Consider the following 26,456-nt stretch of genomic DNA (forward strand, 5'->3'; position numbering starts at 1 on the left):
TGATTCATCATATATATTGAATGTATGTATGTTTCTGTACAAAGGTTTCATCCTGAATAAAGTGCAGTCCTTTGCCTGAAGTTCTTGGGGGATGCGTGAAGAAAACGAACCACTTTGCATGGTTCTTTCCAGCTCTAGGCCAACTTGGGTACCTGAGTTTTATAAGCAAGACTCAAATTTTGAAGTGTGATGAAATTCTGGGGGGGGGAAAAGTCTAAGTATCTACGCAAGATATAAATAATGGCAATTGGGTCTGGAAATACAGGAACAAGCCGATTTTACTTTTAAGCAACTAGAAGTGAGAGAATGGCCACTCTATTTTTCTACACCTTAAAGTCAGATGCTTCTCCACCATTCTAGAAAAGCATCAGCCTTCAAAGGAAGCTTTCCAGGTGAGATGAATTTATCTCTCTCTCTCTCTTTTTTTTTTGTCCCTTACAAAAGATCAGCTAGGAATAAAAGTTTGACATAACTTTCTTCTTCAAGTATTCATCAGCTGCAATTTGTGAGGAATACTGGAAACTGCAGTCCAGCAACAATTGGAAGGCTACAAGTTAATTAAAAATATACCCAATTAGAATACAGGTTTAGATATTCTTTTAAAATGTAATGCTTGTAAAAATGCAGTAATTGTGGAAAGAATGACCCAACACCAGAGCATCAACTAAAACCGGAAAAAAGCTTCATGCTTCAGAAATTATTTTTAAACATACAAATTTGACTAAATGTGAATGTATTAAAATTTATTGGGTTGCAACCTTATTTTGACATGAGTCTGTCACTCAAATAGACACTGCATTTAGAATTCTAATATTGCGAAATCACCCTCTTCTGTCAACTTGATTTAATAATACATTATTTAAACATCTTTATAAAATTTTGGACTTCACCATCTCATCACCGAGTAATGTGTATTAGCATTTTGGTCCTTTGGATATTGTGATCAGAAACGCTTATGTTCATTTAATATAACACCATATCCTACCTGCTATTAAATACCCAGCAATGAGTGATTGTTGGGAAAGTACAGTAACTGACCCATTCACAACAATATATGATCGAATTACTCTGAACTCAGACATCACAGTGCATACTGAACAATTTATTATTAATACATTATTTTACATAAGGTTATTCAAAAAAAATTACAAAATAACAGAAATTAATGGGCAACACACATGTGGATTAAGGCAACAGGCCAAAATGATACTTGCAATAGCTCAAAGCTTCCATGACTCTGGAAAAAAAATTAGTGGAGCTGGGTCCATTTCTCCCGAGAGGAAGAAAATTGGCATTTATGGGCATGGAGAAACATAGTTGAGCAGTGGGTAGATATATTTGCAGGCCACATTTACTCTTGCTAAACAGTGGCATAATCATAAACAAAAGTAGGCTGCTTCACCAGAAATCTAAGTTCTCTGTTTTTCTATGCTTAAGCATTTGTCAATGACCCAAAGAGTTAAATGGTCTCTTTTACAATTCAGTGTTGAGCTGGCAGAATCTGTCTCATCTTAACTGATGGCTGAATACAAAGATGTCCCAGAATGCTGAAAAATAATATTATATGGGCTTAGAATACAGGTAGTCCTTGGCTTACGATCACAATTGAGCCCAAAATTTCTGTTGTTAAGTGAGAAATTTGCTAAGTGAGTTTTACCCCATTTTACGCCTTTTCTTGCCATGGTTATTAAGTGAATCACTCTAGTTGCTGTATTAGCAACCTGTTTGTTAAGTGAATATGGCTTTCCTCATTGACTTTGCTTGCCAGAAGGTGCAAAAAATGATCATATGACTCTGGGACATTGCAACTGTCATAAAGATGAACCAGTTGTTAAGCACCCAAATATAAATCATGTGACCATGGGGATGCTGCAATGGTCATAAGTGTGAAAAGTGGTCACAAGTAACTTTTTTCAGTGGTGTTGCAACTTTGAACAGTCACTAAATGAACTGTTGTAAGTCAAAGACTACCTGTACATTTTCCTTCGCCCTGGTAGCCTGCCCAAATAATCTTGATTTGTAAAAGGGTAATTTCAACAAGACCAACCCCCAGCCTAGCTAAATTTCCAGCAAAAAAAAAAAAAAGATTACAGCATAATCACACGACACTGATGACCAATAATCTAAACAAAATAGAAGTCAAGATTTTTCTTGAAAAATATGCTCCTAATATCAAGATTGTTACTGGTTTGGTTCGATTTTGAGGCATTTATGAGTAACTTTTAGAGTGTGACCACAATGTTGTTAACTGCTATTTCTGCAGAATTACACTGCTACTGAGATGCATGGTATTAATTACTTCCTTGCTAGTAGAAACCACAAAACTAAACAGTATTGGAAAAGTAAAAAAAGAGATAATGTCTCAGGGTTAATAGGCATATTCAGCACAAAAAGGCAATTTTTTTTTGCCATTACATCTGCTACTGCAATCATTAGAATAATTTTTAAAAAAAAACCTAGGTAAAAGCTAGAATTTACCCGCTTTGAGGTACACAAAATTTCAGGAGTGTATCTGCTTACCCCCAATTTCACTGTTGATGACTTTTGAAGTGACTTTCAGAGTTTACAGTATCTTGAGCTCACCTATCCTAAAATATCTAAAGTATAATCCACACAGTGGAGTTTTAATCATCTAACAGTACCATTCCTTTTTCCCAAATATTATATGGTCCATGGTTATTTGGTCCTGGTTTAAGGGAAAATGCCATGTAGTACCAAGCACCACGAGGGATATTATGAAGAACTTGGCAAGTTTTCACGGAACATTTTGATTCCACTGCCCCCCCCCCACACTTGTCCCTCCCCCCCCCCAATATACAACTTTGGGAACAACAACCCAAAAAATCATCTACAGCACCATCTTCTAAAAAGGCACTTTGAGGACTGTTTTGCTTTCAATCAACCAACCGCTTCAAGATGGCGGAACTATCCTGCAAGGAAACAGGTCTTCAGAGTGATCTATAGGCCGGAGGTAATTCAGACATAGTTCTCATATGGATATGAACTAGCAGTACGCTGGACAAGCCATTTCCTTTCTGTCAACTTTTTTACGTCCTATAGAAGTGGTTCTTCAGTTTAGTTTAGTTTTCTAAAGCTCTCCCACTCCCATCTGTAAGCCTTGGTAGTCTGTTCCTCAGATTCCCATTGGTTACTGAGTTCTAACTACAGTACTATCAGCAAAACCAAAACCTCAGCATATCTATGGAGAAAGGATAACAGAGGGCTCTGTGTTATCCTGTTTAATTTTTGCCTCACAGTGGCATTTCGCCTTTAAGTATTATTATCAATATGTATTAGTATATCTGCAAGTAGTCCAGGAGCTAATTGTCCAACTTTGCAGAAACATTTAAGGGTTAAGTACACATTGCATATCTAAAAAGTAACTTGTGCCTAGTGCTCGACTTGCAATTTTTATGCAGACCAGCCATTATCTGCATCAATCCAGCAAACACGCATGTGCTAACTGCCTATGGATAGGAAGCAGAAGTTATGGCGGGATTAGGCCCTGCTCTGAACACCCCCTGCATACAAACAGCTAGCCCTATTATCAATGTCAATTTAAAGTGCCATATTTGGAAAACTGAAAATGATAAACAGCGCTTGGGGTTTGGATTGGGTTTACACAGATTAGAAAGACAGCTTTTCCATCAATGCACACACAAAATTAATCTCTAAAGCGACTTGTGGAAAAAACAGACAATATAATCATCAAAAAAGCAGTCTCCAGAAGAAGGTTACAAGGAGATTAAAAGCTTATCCAATGCCTCATCTCTAAACACAAAAAACACAAGTTGTCCTCAACTTATGACCATAATTGGGACCATAATTTAAATTGCTAAACAAGGCAGTTGTTAAGTGAATCACTGCAGTCAAGTGTATCTTAAGGTTGTTAAGCAAATCCAGCTTCCCCCATTGACTTTGTCAGAAGCCAGCTGGGAAGATCCCGAACAATGATCACACGACTCTCGGACACAACAATTGTCATAAATGCATGCCTGTTGCCAAGTGCCTGAATTTTGATCATGGGAATGCTGAGATGATTATAAGTGCGAGGACCAGTCATAAGTCACTTCTTTCAGTGCTGTTTTTTTCCAGTGTCGTTGTAACTTTGAACAGTTGCTAAACGAATGGTTGCAAGTTGAGGATTACCTGCATATTTATTACCTAGGCATATATATTGCTCCAATCAAACCATCTCCGAGCAGCATACATTTCCTCAGTATAATATTTCATTTAAAAAAACACAAAAAAAGAGAGAGTCTTCACCCCTCTTCTCAACCTGCTTCCACAAGCTGGCATCGTGTCCTTTGGACAAACCAGCATTCCAGGCCACCCTATGGTCCCTTCAGAATCAGACTTCAATGCTCATTGGAATAGGGAATAAAGCTGTCCTTATCTCCAGAAGCTATAGGAAGCTATTCCTAAGGAGACCTGCCCCTGCTGCTCAAGGAAGCTTATCCTCGGGACCTCTTTTACGTCGACTAGTCCCAGTCCAGACTTAGACAAGCCTGGACAGACAAGATTCTATACGGAGTAGACAGCCTAAAAACGATATGGCCAGTTCCTAAGATACAAAGGAACATAAAAATAACCAACATCTTAAAAATGCACCTGGAAATTGACTGCAAATCAGGGTAACACCTGTATTAGATATTAACCCAGGCAAACCAAGCTGTGTCTAATTATTACTCAGACTGCCGCATTGTGGATAGTCCTCCAAGGCAGCTCAGAAGTAGCTCCAATAGTCATGAGAGACCTCTTGTTCTATATCCAGTTGCAACTAACACACAAAATGAAGTTATGCAACATCTCTCCCGGCCACTGCTTCTAACTGCTCGTTGAGTTGGAGCCACGTATCCAAGGGACCACCCAAACTAAGAACCTACTATCCTGTTTTGCTAACCACTATTTCCAGAATCCGTTGGTTCTGAATCAGCAGCCACAAAGTTTTGCTGGGATGATATCTAAGCCGATTTCTTTCCATACAGATCTTAACACCATTCAGGAACCAAGACAGAAGCTCAACAGCACTGTGGGTAAATATATCTTTAGTACTGATACTGATATTTCACCCAGTATTGATAGATAATTTACCCACTGCTTTCTATAGAGATTAAAGCATACGGAAAAGAGAACCGAGCTCTGTAGTCCCCCACAGCTTAGGGTCTGAATACGAAGCCTCCGCTCCAAATCAACTGAATCAGCCAGAAGTTTATTACACAAGGTCCCCTACTCCTAACCTTCAAAGGAGATTGGGATATTGCACTCCCCTATCTCACTACAGATCATCAAGGACCATCAGTGCAATCTCTGCTAGAGAGGGAGAGGGAGAGAGGGAGGGAGGGAGGGAGGGAGGGAGGGAGGGAGGGAGGGAGAGAGAGAGAGAGAGAGAGAGAGAGAACACATTGGATCCCCATCAATAGTTGTACAAATAGCTGGGTCAAATAATGGCTTTTCAAGGAGAGGTGGGAGTGAATGTATCCTTGGAAGGGGGGGGGTCATGCTACTTCCTTTGAAAAGACACTGGTGCTCTTCTTCCAAGATGAGCTACCCTTTAGTCACACCTGTTATTTCCCTGGTAGCCTTCACCAAATCAATCCAGTCCACAAGTCATGTCACAGAGGAGTTAGTCCACTTCTTTGGGATCAACAGGGTTGAACTGGTCCCAGATAACCTAACAAGACGATCTGCAAGTCATTGCTACTGAACACGGCCAGTTGACATCAACCTTGAGGAAATGTGATTTTACCTTCCAGATGCCTTACAAATTCATCACAGCAACCTACTAACTGATCATCCAGCCCATCTTTCCCTTAAAAGGCCCAGGAAACCTTAAATAAGATTGCTGGAAGGAAACCACAGATTTAATAAGCACAGAGTAAAGTTATGCTATAGGCTTGACCCTAACCTGATAGCCATGTTGACTCAGAACGGCTCTTCATTGCTTTTCAGTATTGTTCCAGGCATCTCTTCTACTGCTTCATCTGCCAGAGTTCCTCAACATTTCAGAGAAACTACTAGATCAGCTGAGAAGCTGTTGAGGCACAATCCCATCAAGGATCACTGCTATTGTCTTGTTCTAGAGGTTGACAGAACAGTACCCCCAGGTGAGCACAACAACCTCCCAAGTCCCTGAGGAAGTCCTCAAACATCCCCTGGAAACAAGCAGACCCATCAGATCCACAGGGGTGATCCACAGAATAGGGACATACAAAATAAAGACAAAGAACATCCTGAAACAATTTCATTTGCAATTTTAATGCATTTTTGCAGGAAACTGTCTTGAGACGCAGTCTGAAAGGCTTATAAAATAGACTTTAGGTGCATGAAATGCAAAAAAACCCCACATTTTGTTTCAAGCCTACAATAAACCAACCCATTCTGTGAGTTTTGCCCAACCATTTCAGGTCAGTCACAGTCACCTGAACCAAATCCCAAACATTTGGGTTACTCTGGGATTGGGGTGGGATGACATGAAATGAAATCTAGACAGGGCAAGTAGAGCACGGCTGGTGTGCATCGTTCCCTCTTGTCCTTGGTCCCTCAGCAGGTCCCGGTGCATGATCTCCCATCTCCACGCACCCCTCTCCCAATCTCTCCGTTGCGGGCTCTGTCTAGCATGGCCTATTTTACTGGCCAGAACTGTCCCCCAATCTTTCAACGCTCTTCCCTTTGCCACTCTGCTAAATGAGCTGGGCTTTTCCCATTCTTCCCTCTTAGACACACTTCTGCCTGAATCGGCCCTATTTTGGTCCACCCTCCATTCAATCCCTTTGGATGGCTGCCCAACTTAAAATGCAATTCTGGGAGGCTCAAACAAAACAGTCCCATCTGGCTGTGCAGAAACCAAAACACCCCAAATGTGCATGCTTCGTTTTGGACACGGACCACCCAAATCAGCTGATCCAGGTACTCCTAGCTGTTAGTAATATTGTTCATCTATGTGTTGTTGTTTTTTAAATCATTCAACTTCACGCAGGCACCTATTTATCTCAAATTCCATGCCCAAAAGTTCCTATGGAATGGAGCTTTGGGATGGATGTCTTTGGGTAGTACATCACTCAGCAACTCATGCTTAGATAAGATCAGCTTGACTGATGGGATCCTTTCTGCTTCTGACCGTTTAGTCATCAGAAGAAAGGAACAAAGGATCCCTCCTCATGCAGCCAAAGTGGAGTAACTGGAGACTGTGCATGACCAACAGACCTATGGCACAGAGAGAAAACCCCTGCCCCCTTTAGCATATTTTCTTAGCTATATTTTCTTGGTGGACCTTCCTTCTCAAGTATCTGGGTTTGGGGAGAGGACAGGAGACAGAGGCACTTGCATATATAGGAAGGATCCACAGGGTGCTAGAGCCACCATTTTCGGCAAAAAATATGCATACTAAAAAGAAAGCCAAAATGGATGTAGAAGACATTTACCCCTACGCACCCAGTTGTACACAGGTTGAACAGGCAGCTCTAAGATTCTATAGACTAAGATTTCCATGAAAGCACATTAAAATTCAAGAAAGCTTTTAAAACTAAGGACATGTACAAAAATAAGTTCATATACTCCTGTGAAAAATATACTGGAAACTGCCATCACAGATGAGGTACCATTTATTACCCACCCACCCACCCAGTTCCATTGCAACATCAAAAAATATCTTAAGTCTTTTAAAAACAAAAGAATAATATCTGTTTCATCATCTTGGTTAAAACAGAACCCCCTGTTATAGCAACCCATTACAAAACAGAAAATCAGAATCTCACATCTTAAACACAAGTCTGAATTCCTGCTTCTCTGGCCTCGTGCAGTCATTATCCACCTCCATTTAAATAAATATAGCAGCTATAGTATTGTAAGAAGTGTGGCACCCAATGCCAATACATTGATATTGTACTAAGAATGTTTATCGGCACTTTATAAAGATAGTTTCACAACTCCAATGTTGCCAGGTTTGGTTCTTAAATTAGCAGATTCTCTCCACATGAAAACCATTTTACTGCATGAATTGAAAAGATGCTTTCCAGGTGGCAGGAAGGAGGAAACTGACAGGCAAGGTTTGCAAACTAATCTGGTTAACAGTAGGAACATAATAAGAAATACATATCGTACTGCATCGAGATGTAAACAACTTTTTTTTTAAAGGAAGCAAAACTCAACTGCCCAAAATCACTTTTTAAAAGTACTTCTAAAAAGCTAACTTGGAAAATAGTTTGGGGCATGAATTCCTACTGAAGTAGCAACCTCTAAAACAGAAAAAAAGTTTAAGCCTTTATGAAAACATGCTATCGTTTTACCTTATGTTCACCCAGAACAATAAAACTGTGGGTCCTTGGTGTCCTCTGAGCTTGGCTGTTTCCTTGAAGATGTTTCATGACCCAACTAGGTAACATCATCAGTGCTAGAGAGGGAGGGAACTAGATGTGGCCTAGTTGAGTCATGAAATGTCTGCAAGGGAACAACCAAGCTCAGAAAGCACTAAGGATTCCACAGTTTAACCCTGAGCTCCAAGTATTCTCTTCTATTGGTACTACAAAACTTGCATTGAGCTCCAGGGAGGTTGGACAGCCTGGATTGATAAATAGGACATGTTTCCTTTGGACAAAGAGATGATAGCTAAACATGAAGGAATCTCCCAAAGCCTGAACTTCATAGGTTCTTGCCTGTGCTGACCTCCCTGGAGTCATGCTGAGAACACAAAAGCAAAGGTAAGCGCCGTACATAACACATCCTCAACTAGGGCATTTTTCAGACCAGGAGTTTACTTGTAACCCAAGTGAGCTGCTTCTCTACTCAAAGTGATTTCAAGTGCATTCAAATTGGGCCCCTTTCCTGCGAGTCAGAATAAACCCTGCTAGGCCAGACGTGTGTGGTAAATGCACTTTGAGACACCATCCTATAGAAATCCACACCCATCCTCTAAAACGTGGCAGAAAGTTAAAGGATCATGGCTAGGGGAGCAAAACGGGCTCAGATTAATCAGCTCTCTGTACAAGAGATTGGCAAAGAGTGGATTCTTTTCAATGCAATATGAAGGTAAGTAATACTTCACCCAGTCAACTGATTTTCACATGGAGAGTGCTTGGTTTGTTTCAGCAGGGCAGGGTTATTCAACAATGCCCAAATGAACCATCTGCAGTACGCGTATCTGTATATATAATATAAAACCAGTGCAAATAAAGCAGACAAAAATGCAGTTCACGTGTTTACAAAGTGCAAAACGCTTCCCCAAACCCTGCCATTGAGTCAAAATGTTCACCTCTGACAATAAAATACTTTGCTTCGGTTGTCAAGTGGAATGAAACAGAGAGAGAGGCCCATTTACCAGATTCACATTTAGTGATCTCATTTCTAAAACGTATCTCCCACCAAACAAAATAACACGCTCAATTTCAAAACAAAAAGCCTACAGAATCAAAAATAGCTTCTTAAGACTCCCTCCCACCCACCTGCATTTGGGGCTTGGCCTGATTTCATTGGGACAAGAGTTAGGCTTCTGTAAAAGGCTTTGCTGTAGAGGAAAAATACTCATAAAATAAGGGTTCAGCAAACAGACGTCCTGTATTACAAGGCAGCATTAAACGCTGGGGACAAAGAGCAGCATGAAAGAACTTGCCTTTTTGATTTAAAAAAAAAAAAATCCCCTATTGTAAGGCTTTCCTTTCAAAATTGAGGCTAATTTTGTCTGTTTAGAAGCCCAGATGAAAGGTGTAAAATGCTGCTACAACAAAAACAGACAGATTATTTTTTTCCCTTTAACGGCTTATTGCACTAAAAAGATAGCAAAAACAGGTTGTCAGTCCTTTAAACAAAATAGTTATGTCTCTAAACATAAAAAAAACCAGGTTGCCAGTACACCCACTTAAATTAAAGCATTATTTGTCTAATAAATATAAAAGAGGGGGTGGGGAAGTACACATGTAGATATATGCGCAGGTCACATTAAAGTGAGAGGAAGCTACTCAGCTCATCGGTCTCCTTTTTAAAAACAAAAGTAACTCTACTTCATCACAACATGCCACCTAGTGAAATGAAGGAAAATACATGATGCCACAAGGAGCTCAGAAGATACAGGTACAACACACAAGAGGAAAAATTAGATGGAACTTTTGGATAAGCAGAAAGCAACGACATCATTAATCTGGCCAGGCTGTATCGGTACTTCCGGGAGGAAAGTACACGGCAAATTTAATTCCATGATGGAAAGCGAATGGAGTGGTGCGACTCCCAAGCTATGCAGACAGACATGAAAGGCAGCAGTTGGCGAAACTACACAGGGAAGTATTAAGTGCAAATGCGCACACTCTTTCCCACAATAGAGATGGGGCCATTCACACAAAGTAACACTTGTTCTGCTTGCATTCAAGCACAGACAACCGTGGAGGGGAAGCAGTTTGCAACCCCCACAAGGGTACAAAACAGACAAAAACACTTTTGCACACCGACCAACCCATTCCCACCTCAACATCACTTGCATTGCTCCTATAAGTTTTAAATACCCTTTGTGTTGTTGTTGTTGTTGTTGTGGGTTTTTGTTTTTTTGCAGAAAGAGTTGTGCTGCTGAGCAACTTGAGGTAAAGGCATAAACAGGATTAGACTATTACTCCTCCCCGCCCCCCCCAACCCCGAAAAAGAAACACAGAGACCCAAACACACTAAGGAAAAGATGATGACAGCAGCACTTCCCATAGGAAGCTGCTCCGAAAGCAGTTGGCTGGTTTCATATTGCATAATAAGTGGCGTGTTCTTGGTGAAGTAAACGATCTTCCTTGCCTCAGGACAAGGACAAGACCTGCTCCCCATCCCCACAAAAACAGAAATCAGCTTCAGCAAGGCAGAGCTGCCCCCCCCGTTCATCAATTGCTCTGGAAACATACACTGTATGTGACTTAATTCTGCAGTTCTTCCTTTCGTGAACAGGGTCCATCTCATTTGATCTATCTATCTATCTATCTATCTATCTATCTATCTATCTATCTATCTTTATTTTATATATAGCTAAGCAAAGTACATGGTGCGTAAGGTGTCTTGGTGAATCTGTACAGCCTTAGCGAGGGCTTGGGGATCTCTTCCATTGCTCTGTCCAGAAACATGGCTTCCTTCGGCACTGTAGGAAGAAGAAGAAGGGAAGAGAGGATGAAAAAATTCCAGAAGATCTGCAAGGCACCAGTTCTGCTCTCTTTCCTTCTTAGGTTTCTAAATGAACAAGCTCTGAAGTCAAAATTCTCTAGTATTGTCAGAGTTTACATCCAGTAGCCAGCAAAAGTTAACATTTTTATTCACTATCCCTTTTAACTCCCCCCAAGTTGTCAAAGGTGGTGTTTTAATATTAGAATTGTTGTTGTGTAAGTTAACAAATGCAAAATAAATCTCTAGAACCAGAGTTCTAAATAATTCCTTGGGCTATATATAATGTTTATAAAAATATGTATCTAAGGTGGTTTTCTGCAGACATGATGGGAAAACTTTTCATATAATACTGTTGATATGAAATGTAACGTGGTGGACTGAATGAGCAATGCACTTTTCTTCCTCCTTACAGTCACATGCATACACAATGCATGTTTATGTATGTTGCAGTTCTATGCAAAGTTTTTCGTGTTTGAAGGACCTGAAGCTTAAAACCAACTGTTCTGAACTTACATGAGCTTCAATGTGCAAACTTTACAAAAGTGTTCTAAACTTGAAATGCCCCACTTTAAATAAACCTGACTTCCAAGGCTGGGGCAGCATTGAAATATTTCAAGAGATAAGAACAGGCCTTTCAAAAGAGTTAGATGGAACCTGAAATGAATTTCACACTAAGAGTGCTATGTTGTCCATCCCAGTGTCCTTTAATCCACACTTCTTGTCAGGAAAAAAATAGTGTAACGGATGAAAGACTATGAGGGATCCTACACATGCATACTGTGGAATGCCCCATGCTGGCTGGGGAATTCTGGGAGTTGAAGTCCACCAATCTTAAAGTTGCCAAGGTTGGGAAACACTGCTATATGGAAAACATAATTTCTATTTCAGTACTGATTTCCCAAAGCCCACAGGACCCAACTAAAAGAATCTGCAATGGAGCGTAGCTAAGTCTATCCCAAGGAATCCTTTAAAAAAGCCAATGTTGCTCAGAAAATTCTGGAAAACAGAACCAACCTTTGGCTTTTAGGTAGTCAGTTAGCTGAGGGAGCAACACAAGCAGTCATTCTCACCTGTCATGTTCTTTGTCCACAAGGTGGTATCTTGCTCGGAATGCTACCAGGTGAGCATAATAAGCTGGTGCAGGTATAGACACAGATCGTGTGCAGCGCACATAGGTGTGGCAGAGCTGGTAAGTTAGCAGCTGAAGTTCATCTGCAGTAAAACAATTGTCATCCCACAAGACATGATAGTGTGAGGGGCGGCTGGTACCCTAAGAAAAAGAAAACATGGCAGTAGTTCCAGTACTTCAACTCATTAATTTTTGACCTCATATATTATGTTTCTCAATCTCAGCAACTGAGAGTGGACTTCAACTCCCCAAATCCCCCAGCCAGCAGAGTTATGTCCAGGCATCTTAAAGTTGCCACAGTTGTAGAGGTGGCATTCAGCCAGTTCTGATAGGTTCTGGAAAACCAGTAGCGGAAATTTTGAGTAGTTCAGAGAACCGGTAAATACCAACTCTGGTTGGCTGCCTCCCGAGTCCCAACTGATCGACTGGGTCTTCTTTCGTCACTCTGCACAGAACGGAGCTGGAAAACAGGTTAGTGGGATGGGGTGGAAATGGGGATTTTACAGTATCCTTTCCGTGCCAGGCTCACCAAGCCACGCCCAAAAAACCGCTAGTAAAAAAAATGGAATACCACTACTACGCAGTTGTGGCTGAGGTACACTATTCTGTAACATTTTTAAAATTTATTAGGATAGGCATGGCAATTAAATGATTCTGAGCAGTCTAAGAAAGGGCTCTCATGATAAATTTTAGTTGCCCTGATACAGTCTGGGTCTGTTCTCAAAAATTGGAACTTAAAAGAGGACTCAAAAACTATCTAAAGGGAAAGGTTTTCCCTGCCCAGTAATGTCTGACTCTAGGGGCCGGTGTTCATCTCCACTTCTTAGTCGAAAGGAGCCAGCATTGTCCAAAGACATTTCTGTGGTCATGTGTCCAGCGTGATTATAAGCTAAGATGCACAAAAAGCTGTTCAAAATCTATCTGCATCCCAAAGAAATGCAGAAGAGTTTATTCTGTCTGTTATTTCAGAAAACCATTTCAGTACAAACTTAAGACAACTGGATAGAGATAGACATGTTATGTTGAAGTAACTACATCTTTTTTCTTAGGGCTATTAGAGAATAGATTCCATTAGAGTTCATCACCCTGGGTAGGAGAAAGCTTCTGTTTTATAGCAAATCGAGGTTTTAATGCTTATTCTAACCAATGAGTTTGCATTTGCAGAAATAACTGAATGATAAATTAGTAATTTTCCTTTAGGTTAGTCTTTGCTGATTTAAGTTTTCTCAATCAAAAACTGGACAAATATGATTTTGTTCTCATCCACTCAGTGATGCCAAATTTGGATAGGCATGACAGGAAGTATTGGTCCAGGAACTGAATGCTTCATTTTTCACCTGTATTCCTGCATGGCTACAGAGGTAAAAATCAAATTCATAAGGATGTGTGATATCCGTATCTACTGTTGTTCCAGCGGGGATGTTTCCACTTCTTCCAACCTAGAACATAAGTAAATTAAATATTAAATTAAAAATGTGGTTTAAAAAAAAAGAAAAGTATATTTCTCAATTCTGCGATTCTAATGTCTACATTGCACAAAATCTCTTAAAGCATTATGCCTTCCATGTAGCAACTGTCAGTCAGTTTTTATGCACATTTTGTTTTTAAAACGTGATCACTTGATTAAACTTGAAATTAACTCAAAGCTATTTATAAATTAATTATACAAACCAAAGAACTTCAGCTACATCCACAGGGACCTGAGCCACCCAATACTAGTTGGCAATTGGGGGGCCTGCATTTCCAATACAGATTGGGGAAAGGTAACTTGAAGATGAGGGGATAAAACCTTTTAACAGAACCTAATCAGGAAGCCTCTGAAAGAACTCTTACTCCTGTCATTATTACAAAGTCTTGGATTTCCACACGTAGGATATGTGGCAACAGCAATTATCTACTTTATAGATCTGCTGAAAGAATGGTAGCCAGTATGAAATGCTGCAAAGACTCAACCACTCTGTATCTGTACTAAGAATGACAACTACAATTCTTGTTTGGGGAAAAAAAACTGCTTGGAAATGGGACAAGACTTACCCTTTCTGTCCTATCAGCACAAAACAGCCTCGTATGATGCCTCTTCTGAACCACAATATATGTTATGCCAGGCTGATAGTCTTTTTCCAAGCTGATACAAGCCTCCCTAATTGCCAGCAGCTCATAATACAACACCTACAGAGGAGGAATAAAGGGCTTGGCTCATTCGAATAGCGATAAGCATGGGAACATCCATCAGATTTTTGTTCCGACAAACAAACACACATTATTTATCATTTTTTAGCCTCAACAAACTTCTACAGCACTATTATTCAAGCTTGGCAACTTTAAGATGGATGGATTTCAACACCCATCTGGAAGTTGCCAAGCTTGAAAAACAGATTAGCAGAGAACAGGACTAAACTGTCTGTGTTATAACTGGAACTTTTAAAACCTTTCTGCATGTTTACCCCACCTTTCCCCGCAAGAGTAATACATGGTTGCCATTTCATCCATGTGAAGAAGGTTGGGTTAAAGGTTAGGGACAGATAAAGATTTTCAAAAAGAAATTCCTAAGCTGGAGTCATAGAAAGTGATCAATGATCAATGGAAGAACCAGCCCTATTCAACATAGTTCATAGTGGATGACATAGAAATCATTCAAGCAATGCCTTTGTTGACAGATTTTAAGGACCTTTTTCTGGCAGTGATGCTGATAATGTTCTTATTCTGGTACCTGGCCATCAACAATAGGGGTCTTGATAGTGTTTAAGGGCTCACTATGATTTTCTTTTCTCTTTTTTCTTGTTATGAATGCAAGGCTTAAGTTCTTTGGCAATCCGCCACTGAACTAGTGTTTGAATTTTATTGTTAGTTGGTTTGAAATATCCCACAAACTATGCAGGACATAAGTATGATATAAACAGATATTAATACCTGTCGAAACTGTCCTTCTGAAACTCCGTCACGATAGAAGATGATTCGTGTGGGTTTGAACCGTGTTGATTTGTAGAATTGGATAAGAAGTTCTCTAACCATGGAGGCCAAATCTTGGATGATCTCCTGGCGGGGTTTCTGGACTCTCACTGTGGCACAGTACCTGCTTGGATGAGCATCCATGCTACCTACAACCTAACAGTGAAAAAGGGATACATGAAAATGAATGAGGATTCCATAGAGGCCATGTTTCAAATATCCTTTCTTTATACCAACTGTTCTATGGCTGTTCAGCTAATAAGTAAGTATATCATCAAGAAAACATTGTTTGGTTTTGGGGTTGGGGTGTGTGACAGCTGGTGAAACAGCCGTGGTCTGATTTCTGGATGGTGGTTGTCCTTAGTTTATAGGATGGCCTTGGGCCTGGATCTGATGAGGGGGATTGGCGGTGGTGTCCCGCGTTGTTTCAGGTCTGGTGCTGGTTTTCGTGGCTGGGACTCGTTTGTTGGTGAGGGCTAGCTTCCAGATGTCTGATAGGCGGGAGGTGTCATCCCGTATATATGGTATTCAACTTTGTTTGGGTATTTTCCCACGTCATTATAGTTGTGCTTTTAAAGTTGTAGCAATGTTTCGGCAGAATCTCATCTGCCATCATCAGGCTTCTGTATTGTGTTCGTCTGTGAGTTAGACTTTTACAGTTGTTTCAGTTTTAAATTTGAGGCTAACCTACTGCTGCGCCAGAATGGTTTTTTCTTCATCCTGATTGGTTGGGAGTCTTGGTCTGTGTTTATTGGTCTTGGAGTTTGCTGTGTTCTGTTTGATTGGTGTTTCTAATATCTTCTGTCTGTTTTGTGGCTTTTTTTGTCTTGGTTGGCTGGCAACATTGTCTTCCTGTATTGGAGGCTTTTAGTGCAGCTTGGCTCCAAGTAAATGGATGGCTATCATTTTTTTTGTTTGTGAGTGCAGGCATCAATTTCAATGCATCAACGTCAATGGCACCAAAACCCTAGCCACTTTAGAAAACCCCAGCCACAGAATTATCAGAGAAGCCATGGAGATTGAAAAAAAGACCAGAAAGCATGAATAGAAGAGTTGACTCCACCAGACTGTCAATTATTTGGAAACCTGCACTCACAAACAAAAAAAATCTCCACACCACAAGCCAGGCAAGCACCTGGGCACAAACAGATCCCCCCTGATACCTCCAGCTCAAACACACCCCAACCAGGCATCCAAATGAAACCTAGCTTCCTAACAAATGATAACCGTCCATTTACTCGGAGCCAAACTGCACTAAAAGCCTCCAATACAGGAACACAATGTTGCCAGCCAACCAAGACAAAAAAAGCCACAAAACAGACTGTCACTTATTTGGAAGCCTGCACTCACAAACAAAAAAATCTCCACACCACAAGCCAGGCAAACACCTGGGCACAAACAGATCACCCCAATACCTCCAGCTCAAACACACCCCAACCAGGCACGCAGATGAAACCTAGCTTCCTAACAAATGATAGCCGTCCATTTACTCGAGCCAAGCTCCATTAAAAAACCAGGTGAGATTCTGCCGAAACATTGCTACAACTTCAAAAGCACAACTATAATGACATGGGAAAATACCTGAACAAAGCTGAATACCACACATGTAAGTACACACACACACACACACACACTATCTTATTTTTCAGCCTTAAATGTCACTGATTGATGGGGAGGTTGGCTGTGTTGTCATTTCTTGATTGGTTGATGGAGTTGGTCTGCAAACATCAACTCCATCAACCAATCAAGAAATGACAACCAATCAAGAAATGACAACCTCCCCACCGGTATTTATAGAGAGATGGCAGCTCCAATCACGCTTTGCTCGCACAAGCACAAAGCCGAAAGCACCAGCCTGAAGATGGCGAGTGGGACCTTGCCGAAACATTGCCAAAATACTCTCAATCTTACATGGGAAAAGACCCGAACACGCCAAGACCTGGATACCTGTACCCATGAAAATCTACAAATATATATATAATATTTTTTATTTATCTAAATATTTATCCATCTGAACTATTTTTGGAGAGAAGAACTACGCACCTCCCACATGCTTCATCACTACTTAACAAATGCCTTCTCTCCTTTAATAAGATAAATGGACAGCAAAGTTAAATGCAATGATTCACAGAACCCAGGTGTGTAGAAACTACAAGTAACCCTCAAAAATCTTTCATCTTTACCAGAGACGGTGATAATCTCCACACGATGAAAAATTAAGCTGAGAGAATGCCTGATAAACCCATGAGACACAAAGAATTGGATTAAAGCAATCAAAATAAATTCATTCTGTTTCAATCCAAGTTCCTCAGTTTTCTCATTCAAATTATTTGGGGGGCGGAGACCCATAAATACAACGCAGCTTACAGCAGCAATGGAGGGCTTCTTTCCATCCCCAGCAGGTGGATGAGTAACATCGGCTCCCAAGAAGATCACTGGTTGTTGGAACACAGAAGGTCTTTTAAAAAAAGGGGACAAATCAACCGCAGTATTAATATCTAACTAGTGGTCAGCAGGCCCTGGGTTACATTACATGCACCTCACTTTTGGAAGGAAAGAAAGGCAGATGCTTCTGGCATGTAGCCAGGAATGTAACAAATTCATGGCTAACTCCTGCATATTACAGAATTTAGTTTCTTTGAAAAAATAAATAAATTTACATGTGAAACAAAGAGCATACTCTGTCATTATAGAGAATGCCCCCTGTGCTAAAGTAAACATCAATGTAGAGTATTCATTCCTTGCCTGAATGTGCATCTTCTCAGATCTGCAATCAGAATTTATAGCAGCATAACAGGTAGTTTTCTCTTTACAAAGAATTGCTTAGCAATTGTTTGAAGATATAATGGACCCTCCATGGCATTTACAACCTGGTCCCAAAGTTTCGATGGTCATCACACATCTCATGGTCATGTCATTACATCAGGTGCTCAGCAACTGGTCTGCATTTAGGGCCATTTGCAGCATCCAACCGTGTTTTATTATGCTTTTGCCTGAAAACCAGCATTTTCGGCTAAAACACGCCATAATAAACAATGGGAGATAATCATGCTTGCTTTAGGGTCACCATATTCACTTAACCATCATCTCAAGAAATGGTCAAAAAATTAGGTTAGACACATGAGTGATCCGTTCTACAACAATCACAACTGTAAATAGGCAAGCTCCGTTACGAGCGTAAATTACGGACTATCTGTACCATTTTAAAAATTCCTATTTGATCACCAAAAAAACACTTCAAAGCAACCAACACGATTTTGGTTATTAAAGTAATCAGGTATCGCAGCCATGTTAAAAGATTTGTATCTAAAAAATTGCCACATTAAAACACTGCAATTCCAGAGTTTGGATGCATGCACTCTATATGCCAAATTCAAGGAAGCATTAAGGAAAGATTCTTACCGTTGATGAGGTACAAGGATATTGTTGATTCCTCCCAATTTTACATTAATCTTTAGGCACAAGTTTGAGAGGGTCTGAGGAGACGTTTTTATGACATTCTTGACTTGAACACACTGTGTAGCCATCCCCAGAAGTGTGTCCCCCACACGTTTCACCTCCGCTAAAAAAAAACCCAAGCATTAATATGAACAATATTCAAAGTTTTAAGGAACGGTTCTAAAATCTAACATTGCAATACCGTTATAGGCTTACTGAAGATCATGCCCAGATTTTCTTATCAGTCAGTATTAGCCTTTCCAACTGATGTCCTCCAGATGGGCTGGATCATAGCTTACATTATCTTCCTTTCAATCATTTTAAATAAATGAATAAATAAAACATTATCTAGGGGACAGCAAGTTGGGAAGCATCTTAATCTAAATCTTGTCCATTTTAAGACCAATGAACTTCAACTTCCAGAATTCCCCAATCACCAGGTTCTGCCTCTACTGCTATGCGTTTTGCCAGGACTAATCTTTCCTAGAGGTTTTGAGCAGTAAGATAGAACAAAACCAAGGAAGTTTAGTTCAACGAGCGAGATCAATATCAGAAGAAAAACCCCAACCAGCCCCCACTCTAGCCCTTATCAAAACATTCAAAGCTCTCAAAGTCAGAAGTCTCCAGAAGAAGCCCTTCATATAAACAAAGTCCTGAAAACACAGATTACTTTCAAATATTTATTCCTATTGTTTTTCCCTTGCTTTTATCATCTATCCACACAATATTCTCTGAAAATATTAAAGATTTAGAATCTATATGGTGATGCAAAGAACAAAACATATTAAAAAGCGTTACTTTCTCCCACGTGGTACAAAGTCTTTCCCACAGACGTTCTTCTCCCAATCAAGAGGTATACAGATAAAACCCGAAAAATTAGAATATCGTGCAAAAATTCATTTATTTCAGTAATGCAACTTAAAAGGTGAACCTAATATATGAGATAGACTCATTACATGCAAAGCAAGATAGTTCAAGCCATGATGTGTCATAATTGAGATGATTATGGCTTATAGATCATGAAAACCCCAAATCCACAATCTCAGAAAATTAGAATATTGTGAAAAGGTTCAATATTCTAGGCTCAAAGTGTCCCACTCTAATCAGCTAATTAAGCCATAACACCTGCAAAGGGTTCCTGAGCCTTTAAATGGTCTCAGTCTGGTTCAGTAGGAATCACAATCATGGGAAAGACTGCTGACCTGACAGTTGTGCAGAAAACCATCACTGACACCCTCCATAAGGAGGGAAAGCCTCAAAAGGTAACCGCAAAAGAACTTGGATGTTCCCAAAGTGCTGTATCAAAGCACATTAATAGAAAGTTATGTGGAAGGGAAAAGTGTAGAAGAAAAAGGTGCACAAGCAGCAGGGATGACCGCAGCCTAGAGAGGTTTGTCAAGAAAAGGCCATTCAAAAGTATTGGGGACTTTCACAAGGAGTGGACTGAGGCTGGAATGAGTGCATCAAGAGCCACCACACACAGACGGATCCTGGACATGGGCTACAAATGTCATATTCCTCTTGTCAAGCCACTCCTGAACAACAAACAACGTCAGAAGCATCTTACCTGAGCTAAAGAAAAACAGAACTGGTCTGTTGCTCAGTGGTCCAAAGTCCTCTTTTCTGATGAGAGCAACTTTTGCATTTCATTTGGAAACCAAGGACCCAGAGTCTGGAGGAAGAATGGAGAGGCACACACTGCAAGATGCTTGAAGTCCAGTGTGAAGTTTCCACAGTCTGTGTTGATTTGGGCAGCCATGTCACCTGCTGGTGTTGGTCTGTTGCTATCTAAGGTTCTCTGTTGTATTTATACTGTGCTTATACTTTGATATTTTTGTTTACTGTAAATGACAAAGGCAACCAGTAAGAAGACTTTGTAATTGGATATTCTTTGGACTGATAAACGTATAGGACCTGGATCGTTTATTGGACTGTGCTATTTCTTAAAGTAAACTAACTCAATTTAGTGTATTTGTGTGTGGCTGAATAATTATTCATAACTACTCTCATAAACGTTTCCATGTGCATGTCCTTGTTACTCAAGGGTTATTCTGTACATATCATAACATTGGTTACTATGCTTCATTAAGTCCAGAGTCAACACAGCCGTCTACCAGGAGATTTTGGAGTACTTCATGCTTCCTTCTGCAGACGAGCTTCATGGGGATGCTGACTTCATTTTCCAGCAGGACTTGGCACCTGCCCACACTGCCAAAAGCACCAAAACCTGGTTCAATGACTGTGGGATTACTGTGCTTGATTGGCCAGCAAACTCGCCTGACCTGAACCCCATAGAGAATCTATGGGGAATTGCCAAGAGAAAGATGAGAGACATGAGACCGAACAATGCAGAAGAGCTGAAGGCCCCTATTGAAGCATCCTGGTCTTCCATAACACCTCAGCAGTGCCACAGGCTGATAGCTTCCATGCCACGCCGCATTGAGGCAGTAATTGCTGCAAAAGGGGCCCAAACCAAGTACTGAGTACATATGCATGCTTATACTTTTCAGAGATCCGATATTGTTCTATGTACAATCCTTGTTTTATTGACTGCATGTAATATTCTAATTTTCTGAGATTGTAGATTTGGGGTTTTCATGAGCTGTAAGCCATAATCATCTCAATTATGACACATCACGGCTTGAACTATCTTGCTTTGCATGTAATAAGTCTATCTCATATATTAGTTTCACCTTTTAAGTTGCATTACTGAAACAAATGGAACTTTTGCACGATATTCTAGTTTTTCGAGTTTCACCTGTATTTCACTGACTTCCTGAAGAACTTTATCCCAAAGCCCATCCTCTTCTCAGCTCCCATAATGTAACAAGAAACACGAAAAGCTTGCATTTCTATTGTTACCTGATTTGCTGTGTCCTCAACCTTAGCTTCATACAGAATCTATTGCTTTAGGATTATTTACTTTTGTTCTCAAGTCTTCTTAAGGCAAATCAAAACAAGCAGAATTCATACAAAGCATTTGGATATTTATTTACCATACACTGGGGTCTTTCCGGGCAGGATGACGATGATGAGCTGGAGTCCTGAATATGTGTTTTTAAGGTGTCGGAACATGGGCTCCACACTGTCAGCACCTTGGGCATATTTACAGAAGCAAGGCTGGCCCTGGATTGGCATCCCTGCATCCTTAGAAATTTTGCGCAGCTGGTCCGTGAAACCCCTGGCAACAAATAAAATAAAAAAACAAATAAAAACTGGATGAAAGGAGAATAGAGGTTATTCATGTTTGTTCCCCTTTGCTCTAAAAGTGAGAGTTAATGGCTCATTTAGATAGTGTTCAGAGAGTGACAACCAGAGCTGAAGGCTATTATCATTAATACAGGTAGTCCTTGACTTACAACCATTCATTTTGTGACAAAGTTACAGCAGTACTGAAAAAAGTGACGGATGACCATTTTTCACACAATTATTGCAGCATCCCCATTGTTACATGATCAAAATTCAGATGCTTTGCAATGGAGTCATGTTTATGACAGTTGCAGCATCCTGAGGTCATGTGATCAACTTCTGCAACCTTCTAACAAGCAAAGTCAATGGGAAGCCAGGTTCACTTTAACAACTGTGTTACTAATTTAACATTTGCAGTGATTCACTTAACAAATGTGTCAAGGTCGTAAAATGGAGCAAAACTCACTTAACATATGTCTCACTAAGCAACTTAGAAACGTTGGGCTTGTGGTTGTAAGTTGAACACTATCTGTACTAATGAGAATGAGTTTCAGCAAGTTTTGAAGCCAAAGATGATAATCACAGGCTAGTATTAAGCACCTAATATAATTCTGAATAACAAGAATATTAATGATAACATTATAATTATATACTGTTATGGTTTTTTTATTAGACTGAAATGAGAGAGTTTAAAGTATTAAGAAGGAAAATGCAGATGGATTATATGGTTTAGGAAACTGAAATGAAGAAGAGGACTGACATCAATTCCCTCAACTTCCACGAATACTTCATAGTTTACACTATTTTCAAAACAACCAAAACGATGTCTACATACATGGACATCACCAGACGGAGAACACAGAAATCAAATTGATTATATTATTGCTAAAAAAGAGGTGGAGGATATCAATTATAGGATCAAAGGCATGGCCGGGTGCTGACTGTGGAACAAGATCATGAACGGCTCATGTGCAAGTTCTAGATTAAGCTAAAGAAGAAACCAACTAGTTTACTCAATGGGGTTTTTAGCATATACCCACCATTTTTAAGGAGGACTCGTTGGATTCTCAAGCCTGACTGACAAGAGAACCAGATATACTGAGGAATGAACTGAAGGAAATTGTTATGAATGAAACATGGAGAAACAGAAGAAAGAAAACTGAATGTCAGAACGAAATGCAGAAATTGCCAAGAGAAGCCAACCCGGAAAGATTAAAAATTCAGGGGAAAAAAACCTTTGAGTATTAGAGAGCTGTTTAGAAAGATGAGAAGCAATATTACAACATCTATAAAAACACTGAAAATTGAGAAAATCTATCTATGTGGTCACCAGGAATCAAACATAACTTGATGGCACATAATCAGTCACCTTTTTTTTTTTTTTGAACAGCAAAGTATTTTTAGAGATCAAGGATAAACCAAAAAGCAGAGAGAATCGGTGATGTGGCCTTGCTATCAAAATACATCTATTTGAGGCCAAAGGGAAGCAACTCGTATCTTGAATAGGCTTACTTTAGTATTTCTTCGCGACACTGCCTCTGTGTTGCAAAGCAAGCAATGGCCCACATCTTGATTTCCACACCTGTGTGAAACTGTTTCCCCCGCATATCCCATACCCCATGGCTTGGTGTTGCCACTGTTCGATTCTAAATAAACAAACAGAAATATCAATATGCTTGCAGTTTACACAATGAGCATTAGATGTCATATCATAGATGCATATTCCTAGACAGAGAAATGAAATCACTAACCAAGAGAGTCCAAAACTACAAATCCAATTATATAAGAATAAATCCAGAGAAGAGTTTCTTACCCGCCCTCCATACTGCAACATGGGAGCTGGGAGCACACGCCCCGTCACATGAGCCATCTCATCACGCACTTTAAACTGGAATTCCTGAACAAAAGGGTCAGCATCGTAATTTGCACTTCGCACCTGAAAAAAAGAGATTAAAAAGGGGATAATGTGATAATACAATAGCTAGCACCAATGCTTACACAATAATAAACTGGTATGATTAAAAAAGAGGGGAGACATTTGGAATATGAGGACCCCAACAGGAACAAGTACACTGGATCCTCAATGACCCCTCCAGCTGGCTTTATCTATTTTTCTAATTCACAGGCAAACTAACCAGTCTGCTGATTTCTTCTTGTCTGTCAGGTGCAGATCTGGCTGTTGCTTTTATCATTGTTGATGTTTGATTGTCTGTAAGCTTCTTAATACATCGCTGGCCTGCCACGATGTTACACACCTGCAAAAATATTATATGTCAATCTTATTATAACCAATGAACAAATGATGGAGCTGTAAAATTGTGAGCAGCATGCAATGTGCTTTATACAAGAGGTGAAACTCCACTTCCACCCAAATAACTTGCTGTGATAATGCTGTCCAAATGGAATTCTGCAGGTGTATATTTAACTGCCAGAATTTCCCAGGGGATATGAAGACCTGGGCTGAGAAGTCTGGGAACGGAAGGTCACCCAGGTTTGAGAAGCATATTCTGCATCAATAACACTTTTGTGAATTGGCTGGATAGTATTGTTTAACTGATTTAGTGCCATCAGGCATGGACCAATCCTTACCAACCATATAGATTTTCCTCCAGGATGATTAATCCCCTTTCAGGTCTTTAAGTGGTAAGATACTATTATACTTTTTTTAAAATAAAACCTGAAAGCTTCTACAGCTGGTGTTTTTCAGCTTTACACTGCGCCAAAGAATAGTGACTCTTTACAAATCTAACAGATACATTAGAACATAAAGTTTCATGAGCAAAGAGTGATTTAGACTCATGGTTATAGGATCACATGTACTAAATATATGCATCATTGAAAAAAAAATTAACTTTCAAATCTGCAAATGAAAATTCTGAGGTCTTCAAATGTTTCAGAGGTTGTGATATTAAATACATTACTTCAAGAGGCAGATAGGTGTGTTTCTGCTCCTGTCCCACTTGTAGACAAGGAAGATGAGGGTATTTCAGCTGTAGGTTGTACTTTTCTCTGAAATACTGTGCTACTGTTCTCTCTACAGTCTGACCGTTTTCTAACTGCAGTGGAAATCTGGAAAGCGGAATTGAAAGAACAGTTAATTTGCACAAGTCTGTGAATCTATGTATCTTTTTCCTCCCGTATTATATACAGGTAGTCCTTGAATGACAACTGTACATTTAATGATGGTTTGAAATTATAACGATCTTGGAAAAAGGGATTCACTTAATGCCCATGGTAAAAATGGTTGCAAAACTGGGCCTAGTCATGAGCATTTGCTTAACAACTGCATTGTTTAGCAACTAAAATTTTGGTCCCAGCTGGAATTATAAATCAAGAATGACCTGCATATTATCTTGTAGCCACATATGTTAACTGTGTAGTTTAGCCATGTACTTACGTCTGATGACTAGCAGGTCTCCGTGTAACATTACAGACACGGTATTTCCGCCTCATCGTTCCACAATGAGTCACTTCAACCTTCAGACCTGGATAAAAAAAGATAAAGAAAATACAGACGTCAGAGAATGCCTGTATGCACATAAGATGTTTTGTAACAGAACTTATTCATCCCTTCCATAAGATTTGCTATAATTTCTACATATGCCATTGGAACAAAAAAATAAGAATGTTTAGACATTCCTAATGTATCCCACAGATTTGTGGCCCCTAAGCCTTCCCACAAAACAGGACTAGGTGATATTTTACAGTGGTGCTTTGTTTTTTTAAAAAAATTTCCCTTTTGTATATTTTTTTCAACCTCAAGAGCTGATGTCACCAAAATGAAATAGAATGATTCTTCCTCTTTTCTCTTAATTTTATGGGATTGCTATGCTACTGCTGTGATGACTGATGTGTTAATCCAAAGGTTTAAAACACTACTGTTATTCCTCTTATATTAGAAATGAAAACTGTGCCACTATTTGGTGGTTTCTAAATTTCAATGGCCCAATTTTGGAAGGCCTCTGGGTTTCCAATAAAGGGGGAGACAGTTAACCTGATCAATAGCAGCTTAAACGTATCTTTTCTAAGCATGCCAAATCCAAAAACCAATTTCATGAATGTTAATGGGTTAGCTTGAATTTTTCCAAAAGGTGACCCAGCAAAAGGCTCTGATATATAGGAAAACCCCGTGGGCTATGAAAACAAGTTGATTTGGATGTCAGAAAAAGGGCGTTGGTACTTACTAGATACGACCGTTCTCTGTGAGCTGCGATGAGCATCCAGAAGTGGGAGGTGCTTAGTCTCTGCTCAGATAGGCTGGGCTTAATTGATAGGATGCTCCTCCTCCTCCTTGGGCTCCTCCCTAGCGCCCCCCAGTTTTGGCGAAGACGAAGTGATGCAACCCTCGGCCTCTCTCTCTCTCTCTCTTTTACATATCTCCAGATTAGTCATTGGCCGGAACAGGATCCCACCAGACGGAAATTGGGTGGGGCTGGATGATTGTCGCAGCTCACAGAGAACGGGCCTATCAGGTAAGTACCAAAGCCCTTTCTCCAATGAGCTGCTCTGAGCATCCAGAGAGTGGGACATACCAAAGCTTGGCTTGTCCTACGGGAGGGTCTCCACCTGGGTTGGAGCACCCCCACTGTCCAAGTGGACGCGTTGCAAAGCCCTCCTACCAAAGGAGACT

At 40.1% G+C, this 26,456-nt stretch overlaps 1 protein-coding gene across 2 annotated transcripts in view; it reads right to left on the reverse strand.

The window, feature by feature from the left end:
* Positions 1-10,127: 10,127 nt before the first annotated feature.
* LOC113437581 (protein argonaute-3) overlaps positions 10,128-26,456 on the reverse strand; it is a 45,872-nt gene continuing 29,543 nt past the window's right edge. For both annotated transcript variants that reach the window (XM_026702655.2, XM_087939612.1), the window contains exons 7-19: positions 25,224-25,311; positions 24,748-24,895; positions 23,962-24,081; positions 23,640-23,762; positions 23,339-23,472; positions 21,634-21,818; positions 18,602-18,761; positions 17,567-17,657; positions 15,161-15,355; positions 14,285-14,419; positions 13,588-13,689; positions 12,192-12,391; positions 10,128-11,098 (exon numbers count right to left, since the gene is read on the reverse strand). In XM_026702655.2, coding sequence (XP_026558440.1) covers positions 10,990-11,098; positions 12,192-12,391; positions 13,588-13,689; positions 14,285-14,419; positions 15,161-15,355; positions 17,567-17,657; positions 18,602-18,761; positions 21,634-21,818; positions 23,339-23,472; positions 23,640-23,762; positions 23,962-24,081; positions 24,748-24,895; positions 25,224-25,311 — 1,790 coding nt within the window. In that variant the 3' untranslated portion in view covers positions 10,128-10,989. The remainder of the gene's footprint in view (positions 11,099-12,191; positions 12,392-13,587; positions 13,690-14,284; positions 14,420-15,160; positions 15,356-17,566; positions 17,658-18,601; positions 18,762-21,633; positions 21,819-23,338; positions 23,473-23,639; positions 23,763-23,961; positions 24,082-24,747; positions 24,896-25,223; positions 25,312-26,456) is intronic.

The sequence above is a fragment of the Pseudonaja textilis genome, chromosome 10 (assembly GCF_049901715.1).
Source record: "Pseudonaja textilis isolate UNSWEBS1 chromosome 10, rPseTex1.2, whole genome shotgun sequence".
Taxonomy (NCBI): Eukaryota; Metazoa; Chordata; class Lepidosauria; order Squamata; family Elapidae; genus Pseudonaja; species Pseudonaja textilis.